This window comes from Diceros bicornis, chromosome 17, assembly GCF_020826845.1.
Source record: "Diceros bicornis minor isolate mBicDic1 chromosome 17, mDicBic1.mat.cur, whole genome shotgun sequence".
Taxonomy (NCBI): domain Eukaryota; kingdom Metazoa; phylum Chordata; class Mammalia; order Perissodactyla; family Rhinocerotidae; genus Diceros; species Diceros bicornis.
Genome location: NC_080756.1, coordinates 52,188,016 through 52,199,720, shown reverse-complemented (window position 1 = coordinate 52,199,720; position 11,705 = coordinate 52,188,016). Strand labels below are relative to the sequence as shown.

At 35.2% G+C, this 11,705-nt stretch overlaps 1 protein-coding gene across 1 annotated transcript; it reads left to right on the top strand.

The window, feature by feature from the left end:
- Positions 1–397: 397 nt before the first annotated feature.
- Positions 398–11,309, top strand: CLEC12A (C-type lectin domain family 12 member A). Its single transcript, XM_058558815.1, has 6 exons — positions 398–571; positions 5,800–5,898; positions 6,186–6,374; positions 7,290–7,441; positions 8,737–8,843; positions 11,029–11,309. Exons 1-6 carry the CDS (start codon positions 481–483, stop codon positions 11,201–11,203), a joined length of 813 nt encoding a protein of 270 aa, XP_058414798.1. The 5' UTR covers positions 398–480; the 3' UTR covers positions 11,204–11,309.
- Positions 11,310–11,705: the final 396 nt, after the last annotated feature.

The following is an 11,705-nucleotide window of genomic DNA, read 5'->3' as shown; positions in this document are numbered from 1 at the left end:
TATGCCAGGCCACTGCTGTAGAAAGGTGTGTGTTCGAGGACTGTGTCCTGTCTGTTATTTCTCTGCTTGAGAGCTCTTCTCCAGTAAATTCTATGTTGTATCTGCATCATGTGGTGCTAGTGATTTGTGCCCCCTTGCAGGACACTATTAATATCCAAACACAATTTTAAAAACTACTTTCTGTAGTTGGTAGACATAGAGAAATGAGAAAAAGGAAGAGATAAGAGGAAGAAAGATGTTCCCTCTTGCAACAGATCTCTGTTCTTTCTGAAGCCACAGATGTGCTGCAGCTCGTTTGCAGACCTGTGGGTGATTGGTACAGTGGATTTAAAAACAGAAGTTTAAGCTTGTAAGTTTAAGCTTCGGTTTATAAACAGAAGTTTAAAATCACAACTCCCGTTTAACATTAACTCCATTAGTTCACTCTCATCTTTTTTTTTTTTTTTTACAGTTTGTCGAATTTTCTCTTTATAGCCATCAATGTCTGAAGAAGTTACTTATGCAGATCTAAAATTCCAGGACTCCAGTAAGACAGAAAATATCCAGGAGTTTGACAAATTTGGGATAAAAGGTAAGATTTTGAGCTATGGATGTGTTGTAAGATGGTAGAAGTGTAAGGGTAGAAGCCCTGTACTGTAGTTACTAGTGAATCGACAATGATCCTTCAATTTGATTTTTCAATTAATCCTACCATTTTTACCAAAGCTGCCAAAATGTCCGTACAAAATGAGTATAAAGATTTTTATTTTTAAGGCACTGATCAGTGCATTGAACCCTCAGTCTTTTACAAAGTTTCTATCTTTTAATATCACACTCAAGATAATTAAGATAAGATAGTATTTTCATATGATTGGATTGCAAAATGTTTGGTTTTTTCTTCCCTATGCAAGGAAGCCATGGAACAAGAAACATATGTTATCCAGTAACGTTATGACTTTGTATGTTCTTTTTTATAAGAAAATGCTAGTATGTGTATATGTGTGTGTTTAAAAGAGATTCAGAGACAGACAGAGAGAAAAAGAGGCAGAGAGGACTTTTAGAGGATTTCATTTGATTTTCTACCAAGTCATGCATATATCAGCCTAAAATTTTCCTACTTCTTTTTGAGATCTTTTCCCAATTTACTAAAATATAGACAAGGTTAAGTTAAATGAAAGGACGCATCAAGGACTCAAGGAAAAAAATAGATAAAGAAATATTGGAAGATAAAACATTCATAACCAAACAGCACCTGGAAACTTTGTATTTTTCCATTCAAATTTAAATTATAATATAAACAAACAACCCATGTTGACTTCCAGTTTATACTCCAATAAAGTATACTCCAATCTCCATCCTACTCATAACCTCATATTTCTGTTATCATATGTAGCTCCCACCTCCTGACTACTGATCTTTTGGGTGAAATCTTCCCCAGCATATCCGCACTTGAAATCAGTATGTTTAAGTTAAAAATAACTTAAACAGTAGCTATGAAGAACACAGAAAGTTGGTAGAAACAGTGAAATCAGGAGAGAGCAGTAATAGAAGAATTTTCATGTATTCTTTAAGTATTTTTCCCCATAAAATGGAACATTCTTTGAAATTCTAACTTTACAATGAACAGAACTTTTAGTGTTAGATCTTCATCTATCATCAGTATTGTAAATCTTGAGAATGAATAACAGTTTAATTCTGTAGGTTTTTCCTCTAATGCAGATTATTTTTAAGAGGGGGGGTTAAGGATTTTACAATATTTTTTATCTTAGTTTCCTTGTTGGTATTTCACCTTTTTTATGGTGTAAGTGGATGAGCATACCATGAGTTTCATATACCAACAATCGCCCTTCTCATATCCCATCACCTCCCTTCCCATCACCTGTCCTACTAATCCATCTTACTCTAAATTTCTACTTCAGAAATTTTTTGATTCTATGGAAATCTTGAATCCATGTCTTACTCACTTTATCAATTTTGTCTAATTTTCTCATCACCCAGCTTAAAGTCTATATTATGGAATATAAACTTTATATTACGTAATATTTACCTTTACTCTCTTATACACTCCCCTTCAATGTACTGTTTTTTCCTTGAAAAACTCCAATTCTGATTAAACTTAAATATCCCTACACTCTGTGCCCCACCTGAACAGCTGAACATTGCTGGTAAAACAACACAGAAACTTTCAAGCCCAGTTTACTCTCACCTGACAAGCTTTCCTCCTACCTCCTTCTATACCAATGTTTTGCTACCTAAAATTTCCATCCTACCACATCCTCACTCATACTCTCTGCCTTACTTCTAGGTAGGATTTACAAAGTACATATTTACTCATCAAAATACAGACCTCCTCATTTTGCTCTGAATTTCAATCCATGTGTCCTTCTCAGTCATTTCTTGTACAATTTTCTCCTTTCTATCTTGCTTACTTATTCTCTCTTCCTCCTCTAGTTGACTATCCCTCCTTAGTGCAACAACAAACTCTACTACTCCTATTTTAACAGAACACAATCCTTGCTTGACTGCTTAAGTTTCTCCATTCATTCTTCCATTTCTTTATTTCCTTTTACAACCCAACTTTTGAAAGCATTACCTTTGGTCACAGACTCCCAATTCTTCATTCTCATTCTCTTCTCCACTAACTGTTAGGCTTCTGTCCTCATTTTTCCATGGACACTATTGTTGTCTAGATCACCTATGACTCCCCTGTTTCATCCCAATAGTCCCATCTCTGTTCTTTTATTACTTGAGTTCCCTGCAGCATCCACAAAGTTGAAACAGTCCCTCTTCTTTAAACACTTTTGTTGCACATTCTCATGGACACATCCTCATGGTTTCTGCCATCACAATGGCTGCTCCCTCTCAGTCTTCATTTTTAACTCTTCCCCCTGGATCAAACTCTATATTATAGAATACTCCAGGGCTCTGCTCTGGATCCCCTTTTCTTGCGTCACTAAATGTACTTTGCTAAGTTGCCTCATTCAGTCATTTGGATTCAAATATAATGACTCTCAAATATCTCCTCATGATCTTTCCTTGGATCTCTAGACTAGAAAAGACAACTACCTGTTTCACGTTTCCACGTGCGGTTGTAATTTCATTTCAAACTTAAAATGGCAAAAATAGAAATGTTTATTTTTCCTCTAAAACTGTTCCCTCTCCTCAATCACCCTCATCTCATTAAATACAAAAATAAATACATATTTAAATACAATCACCAAGTGTTTGCTATGTGCCAGCACTGTTCTAATTGTACTACAAATATTAAATCATTTAATCCCTAAAGATTTGTGGCTTTTTTTTTAAACCAGTGTAGAAACTAAGACACAGAGAGGTTAAATAACTTGCCTAAGGTCCCACAAGCGATAAGCAGCAGAACCAGGATTTAAGTCCAGGCACAGTAGCCCTAGAGAATGTGCTGTGCTTTGTATCATTATGCTTTTTGTTAGTGCTGTCGAGTCAATTCTCACTCCTAGTGACCCTGTGTACCCTGCTTGGTCTTTTTGTGCCATCCTCTCACCTTCCAGCACTATATCAGACAATGCTCCGCTGCTATTCACAGGGTTTTCAAAGTCATTTTTTTCAAGGGTGGGTGGCCATGTCCTTCTTCCCAGTCTGTCTTAGTCTGAATACTCCACTGAACCCTGTCCACCATGGATGACCCTGCTGATATTTAAAATACCAGTGGTATAGCTTCCAGCATCACAGCAAATTATTATGCTATACTGCCTATAAATGTGTATATATTATTATCTACCAACTATATCAAGTTGAAAATCTCCCGTTAACATTTCATAAATTTGTACTATAGATTCCAGCTTCAAAATGTATTCTTACTCTCTATCCGTGTGTCATCACATTCTCTAATACTAGTAAATCAAGCTGCTATTTCCTCTCATGTGACATACTGCAATAGGTTTCTTGCTATTCTCCCTGTTTCCAATACTGTAGCCCTACAATTCATTCTCCATATGCAGTAACAGTGATTTTTCTAAAAAAACTCAATTATTTTCCCCTCCTGATTAAACTCTTCCAGTGGATTGCCAAATAACTCCAATACCCTTACTGTGGCTAACAAAGTCTATAAATAACGTCTCCTTCCTTTTTCTTTGACCTCCTCTAACATCATTTCTCACTGTGGACATAATTCTCTAGCCACTGTGAATTTTTTTTTTCCAAATAGTAAATGTTTTCCCCACATTAGGGTCTTTGAACTAGATGTTATTGCTGTCTGTAATGTTCTTCACACTGATTGTGTGTGCTGATTTTCACTGGCCATAAAATCTGAACTACCTGCTCTCTGTAATATAATCAGTTTCAGATCTCTGCACACCATAGCACAAGTTACAAGTTGAGATATTTCTGTCTATCATCTATCATCTGTCTATCTATCTATCTATCTATCTATCTATCTATCTATCTATCTATATTATTCACTTATTTAATCTCATGATGGAAATATATCTTTTATGGGAGCAGGGAGTTGTATGTGTTGTTCACTTCTGTATTGTTATCACCCAAAATTGTGTTTACTGTATAGATGGTACTCAATAGATTTTTGAATAATTGAATACATATATAAGTGAGAAAATATTCTTACGAAACATAGCACTTGAAGTCATACTTCTAACTTTAGATAAGATCTTGATTATGTAGTTCTTTCACTATTAACTATTTTATAAAGTCTAAAAAAGTTGTTTCACATTTTATTTGCAATTCTCTCTGTATTTTACATTATTATTGCACTACCAACTTGTGAGATGTAGGATATAGATCAGAACTATAGTGAAATTATCGTGTGTTAACCCTGAATCACATTTTCTTGAAATATCTAGTATCCATAAATACATATGATGATAATTTAAATCATGTAGTGATTTAATAATAATTAAATGCGAAGTTCATAGTTCTTGTTTTTTTTTTTTTGTGAGGAGATCAGCCCCATGCTAACTAACATCTGCCAATCCTCCTCTTTTTTTGCTAAGGAAGACTAGCCCTGGGCTAACATCCGTGCCCATCTTCCTCCACTTTACATGGGATGCCGCCACAGCATGGCTTGCCAAGCAGTGCGTAGGTGCGTGCCCGGGATCCGAACCGGCAAACCCCGGGCCTCTGCAGCACGCTGCGCACTTAACCGCTTGCGCCACCGGGCGGCCCCTTGTTTTTTTTTTTAATAGGGAAATGATCTGTTTGGGCTTCACTGTTTAGTAAAAAGGAAGCATTCAACAAAATTTTGTTGCTAAAAGACATGAAAAAATTCTAATGAGGAAATGATATAGATTTGGCCTAACTAAAATCTGTCTGTTGGAAGGACACCCAGAGATATTACAAAGAGACAGCCTATCATTTATGTTTTGCAGCCAAACTTTCAGGATTTTCTGGGAAAAATATAAATAACCAAAATTATTTTCTTTGACATCCCACAATTGTCCACTCGAGGAAGGGATACTCAGATTGACCTCTCTGTTAAATGTCAGCTACTCAGATTCCCCACATTTTACAGACAAGGTATGCTGTATCCAGATTGATTGGTTTTCTAATTTCCTTTTTAAACCCCGTTTTTGCCTCTTTGTTTCTTGAATCAGCCTACCAATTAACAACCTCTCCTGTGAGAACCAGTTTGCATGCAAAACAACTAACACAATGTTTTTGACTTATTCTTTAAAAAGGTATTATAAAAACGTCCGTGAGTTTCTAGCAAACAATATTCCATGACCAGGGACGTGTAAAGAAAGAAATAAAGGCAAAATGAGTGAATGAATGACTCAAATTAAGATGTATACCATTGCCAGACCTCTTTGCTAATTTTGCTTTCCATAGCACCTCCTGCTCCTTCCCAGGCATGGCGTCAAAGGGCGTTGGCTCTGGCTCTCCTGTGCCTTCTGCTGCTGATGGGACTGGGAGTCTCAGGAAGCATATGTAGGTATTATCCGTGTTTTGATTGAAAGGGAAAACACTTAGAATTGCATGAGTTTTACAACAAAGTTTACTCTGAATTGAGGCTTTGGAATGATAATAGGTGATATACCCACAAAGGGGACTTATAACTAGGTACTTACAATGTGGTACTTAGTCTCTTTCCCTCACTACTGTGAAGTGACTGCTTCCCTAGACTTTTAATGTTCTTAATACTATTTCAGGAAAGAGGAGATGATGGTTATATTGACGGATTAACATTTTTTATCATGTCTTTTTTTGATCTGGAGTTTACATAACTTTGAAGACAGAAATGGGAAAATTGAATAAACTACAAAATTTTAAAGAAGAACTTCAGAGAAATATTTCTCTACAACTGATGCATAACATGAATTGTTCTGAGACGAACAGGAACCTCTCTATCACACTGCAGGAAATAGCCACCAAATTATGTCGTGAGCTATACGAAAAAGAACGAGGTACACCTGCATTCCTCTTTGAGTTATTTATTACACAATGAACTAAACCTAGGAGTCACTTGAGAACCACTTCATCAATAGCTAGCAGTCTTTCCCTAGGAAGCCATTATTTAGGGGAAGGATTGTGGCTGACAGAGGACTCATTGATATTTCTATGCAGTTAGAAGAAAAACAGAAAAAGTAATAATAACTATAGGCCTCAATATATCAGGGGGTGATATTTACTTAATAAAACATTAGACAGTATACAGTATCTCTAATCTGACGTTTACTACTGTTATTTTGGGTGCTGAGGTCAATAGAAGATAGGGAGGAAAGGACATCTCTTTATATGTGACTCGTTCCTAAATTTCAGTCAGTGTTTGATGCGGGTCAATAGAAAAGAAACTAAGTTAGGTCTACCTTTGGAATTGGGAGGAATTGGTCTTTTAATATCTCTGATAGTTTCTATAGCTATTGTAACTAAAACATGTTTTTTGTGCTCTAGAGAAGTCTCAAATATTCTACAAGTCGGAGAGTTAGAAATGCTCTAGTTGGAAAGGCAGGACTGATGTCGGTTAGTGGGGTTGATTCTCACCACACAATGTTTTTTATGATTAGCTTTTATCACCAACTAGGAATACAAAAAATGACAAAGAGAGAGAGGGAAATTGATTAGTCATTATTCAGGACTCCTTAGGTAGGAAAATACACTTGAATCCAAGTGTTTAATTTGGAATGTGTTGTTCAAATGGTGTTTTGGGCACATTGTGGTGGTATATAAGGGCCTGGAAAACAGGATTCATTTTCTTCACCTTTGTTGGAAAAACAAGAAAGACAAGTAAAAGTGGTTAATTTAACATAGAGGATAACGGGGATGATAAGAATAATGAAGATTATCAAAACAAACCAAATAAAACCACGTTCTTCTTCCAGAACACAAATGTAAACCTTGCCCAAAGCAATGGATGTGGCATGAGGACAGCTGCTACGGACTACTCAGAGATTACGAACCATGGCAAAGGAGTAAAATGATATGTTCTTCTCACAATGCCAGCCTGTTGAAGATTAAGAACAAAGGTGTATTGGTAAGGCCCCATGGATCTCTGCCCATGAGGAAGGAAGTCACTTCTCCCATCACAGAACAGAAAGGAGTGAGGCATGTAAGGAAGATCTATATTGATCCAGACATGGTTCTGGCTCTTTAGTTGGGGTATGAGGTGACTGAGACTTAGTGCCTTATTTCAGGGTAGCATAGCCAAGGTCAGTCATGTGAAATCTTAGCTTAGGACCTTAGCATCAGTGGAATCTCAGGCTGATGGGCAGATGGGTAGATATGGGGCACCCAGAATCTTTAAGTCTGTGGGCATTTCCAAACTGGAACATTAGGATTAACTCTCAGAACATGATTTCTGATCATTTATGTAAAAACAGAATATCTGGAAATTATTCCTAAGGGTTACCATAAAATCTACATAGGAGGAGATTCTTTGTTTCCACCTTTTTGTATTTTTTCAACTAAGAGAAAAAGCCAGTGTATACTAGAATAAGAGGATAGTTTGAATAAAATATGTGTTAAAAAGTAGAATTAAAAGGGGATGGCAAAGGCAACTGCCAAGCAGAAATCTTGCACTGAGTTCCTGGGTCCCAGGAAAAGTGAGTTCTCTGGAAGATTTATTTATGTATTTATTTATTTTATTTTTTCTAATTTCTGAATAATGTCTCCTTGTTTTACTTATTACACAGCATTTCTGGTCTCAAATAATAATAACATATTTATTTTTTAAGCAAAAAATTTATTTTCCCACAAGTCTCAGCTTCCCTACTCTAAGAATCTTTGTCCTCTTTTGGAGAAGATGGGAAATCAATCCATAGTCTCTTCATCTGATCATTCTCAAATGATTAATTCATAAGTATTTACTCAAAAAATGTCTGGAATATGAGAAAAACCTGTTACTCTGGCTACAAAATTCTGGAGTGGTTCTAAATTCTGTTCTATCACCACTCTCATCTGACTTTGCTACATTTTTCTCCTACTCTTTCTGTTTCTATTAACTTGTATTTACAGTGATTAACCACCTCCTTTGCCCATGGACTGAATATTTACTGCTCAGTATTTGAGTCCTGAGGTTTGTGAACTTCCTTGACCCCAAATTAAGCTTATGTATGGACTGATAGGTCCTTCTCCATGGGAAACAGTAACTGATATTTAAATACTGGAGGAAATCTTACAGTAAGGAACACTTTGTCTCAATTTCATTTAATGGCATCAAAAATTAGTAGTATAATGTCAAAATGGTTACCTTAAAAAAGTATTTGGTAAGAAATTATGCTATGAGGTAATGACACAGTTATTTTAACAAGCCATGTCTATTTCCTGTAGGAATTTATAAAATCCCTCAGTTTACAAGATTATTGGTTGGGATTATCTCCCAGAAAATATTCCAGAAACTACCTGAAATTGGATGAGACAATTATCTCCTCTGACTGGTAACTCTTTATTCTTATTGAATTTTTTTAGTTGGTTTGAGTAAAGGTATTTTCCTCAGGAGCATTGTAGATTACAATTAAAACTGGCTTCAACTAAAATTGCATCCTTAAATAACTCTTTTCCATCAGGCTTCTTTAATGTGTTTAATAATGGAATAATTTGCTGCAAATGTCTTCTCGTTATTTTGACAAGTCACTAACAAACTTACAATAGCCAAATAAGGGAGAGTTTCTGTGAATAATGCTTTTATCTGAGAAAATTATAGAAACCAATGAAATTCACTTGGCTCTAACATGTACTTAAAATTGTGTTAAGTGCTGGGAATCAAAGATGAATGAAAGATTGATTCTTCCCTTAGTTACATAACCATTAATTGTATGCACAGACTAATTAAACTATTCTACAGATAAAAAGAACGTAATGTGAGTGAGCCTCAATAAGAATACAGAGAATAATCAAAAATAAATTTTAGCTTTGAGATTTGTGCTATAACTGACATTGGAAATGGCCATGTTTTAACGAAAAATTTAGAGGTAGACTAGAAGAACATTTCCAGTAAAAATAATAAAATGCACATAGGCATGGTATATGGCATATATGGTATATATAAACTATTTTCTTGGGTGATATATTAAGAAATGTGCTTATAAATGTACCATTATAAATAGGTTCATGTGTTTTATTTATTCTGCTTGTGATGGGAAAAAAACAAAAAACAAGGATTACTGAAAATTATGACAAAATTCCACGTGTATTTTATAATCCTTTAAATTTGGGAAGCAGACTGAATTAGACTAAAGGAAGAAAGCAAAGCCTTAACCTGCTGGATACTATTGGAAGCCCACGAATGTGTACGTATTTATTGGTTGAGGGCACATCAAACAGGAGAGAACTCAGGACAACTGTGTCAGGTGCTGCCACACTGAATCTAAACCCGGAGGTTCCTGCATCCTCACCACATTGGGCCAGACAGCAAATAGAAGCTTGGATTGTTTTTGTGCTTTGTTTTGTTTTGTTTGCTTCTTCCTCCAGATTGAAATAGCAGGGTTAGGAATATGGGTCAGAAACACAAGGCAGCTCTCTCATTGGCAGTTTGCAATGAGAGGACAGAATGAGGTATTAAACATATACAAATGGAGGAGAGAAGGATGCATGTTTTAATGATCCCATTTGTAGTGAAGGACTAGAGGTAAAGGTAGTATGTGTATGAGGGGAGGATATAGATGGAATCTTGCTTGGTAAAGTAGAATTTCCATGTGTTTGTAATTATTGCTAATGAGAAGATTATTAATGGGATGGAAAACAGTAGATATTTCAAATTATCAACAATTAATTAAATTAATTGTAAAAAATTAAAAGTATACAATAATATATATGTATATATGATACGTTATAAATATATACTGTATAATCGTATAAACATATGTATGTATGATTTTTTGTTGTTTTTTATTCTCAATGTTATTTTGGGGCCTCTTTCTGGAAAGGGGCTGTGCTCAATGACATCTGTATTATGTCACCTCAAATAGGAAATTGCACTTTTGAAAATTTAATTGATGATATCATTTATTGATTGATGATCATTATTATTGACACTAGTATTGATGCTACATTTTTTCCAAAAGGTAATATTTTCAATTTACAAATTTGTCTTTAATGCATGGTCCCTGATCAGTAATCTTGTGTTAGGGGCTGGTAATTATTCAGAACGTCAGAGTAAAATCTTGGAAAAATGGCTAGGGGGGATCACTTGGAGACGATGTTGAGCTTAAGGCATCCTACATTAGGTTAATTCCTGGGTTTGGTGATTATGAAAAACATTTGAGGAGGACAGCATCAAAGATTTACTACTGAGCCAGTTACACTAGAGAATCTAATGGAACTGAATTATTCTAAATCATATTAGGTATTGGGGAAGAGAGCTGCTATGTCTAGAAGTAAAGGACAGCAAATATTCCCGATGCGATAAAGTGGAAAAGGCAGGGAGAAATCAGACAGTGTTTGAAATTGCATATTTGTCGATAAAAATGAATAACTTGGACACTCTTGACTTTCTGAATAATAATTAAAATTTATTTTAGACAAGGCAGATTCTAGCAATAATACGTTGGAAAAGTAATTTTTTCTGTGAATGTGATTCAAATGTTTGACTTGCCAAGTATAATTCTTTATTTTCTCTTTCAGGTTTATAAGAAACACAAATGACTTAAATTATAGGATATATTGTGGATATATAGATAGAACATATGTTTATTTTACTGACTGCACTGAGCAAAGAAGGATTATATGTGAGAAGTTGGCTAATCCAGTGAAGATTGAGAGTACACTAATGAGTGAAGTACCAGATGGAAGAATGTAGTCGGTGCAATTATTTTGCCTCAGTTATTATCCTGCAATTAAAGGCAACTTCAGAGAGCATATATCTTGTGGACTACATGATGGAATAAAGATGCTGTGAGACTAAATTTCTGCCTGTCTCCTAACAATTTCCATTTTCAAATTTTCTTCTTTCTCCTCATTTTCTGAATGGAAGGAACCTAAAGTCATACCTTATCATTTAGATTCACTCCAGATACTGTTGAGCATAAAAACAGTGTTTTGATCCTGCTTTTCCAGAAATAAATAAGTTGAATACCAACCTTATGGAAAATAAGAGAAAATTAAATCTAGGAATACATGAAAGGATAATACATCATGACCAGTTGGGGTTTATTCTAGTAATACAGGTTGATTTACATTTTGGAAAAAAAAATAAGAGAGAGAGAGAAAAGATATTATTATTGCAATAGATGTAGAAAAAGCACTTGATAAAATGCAACACCTGATTATAACAAAATCTCTTAGAAAACTAGAAGGAGAAG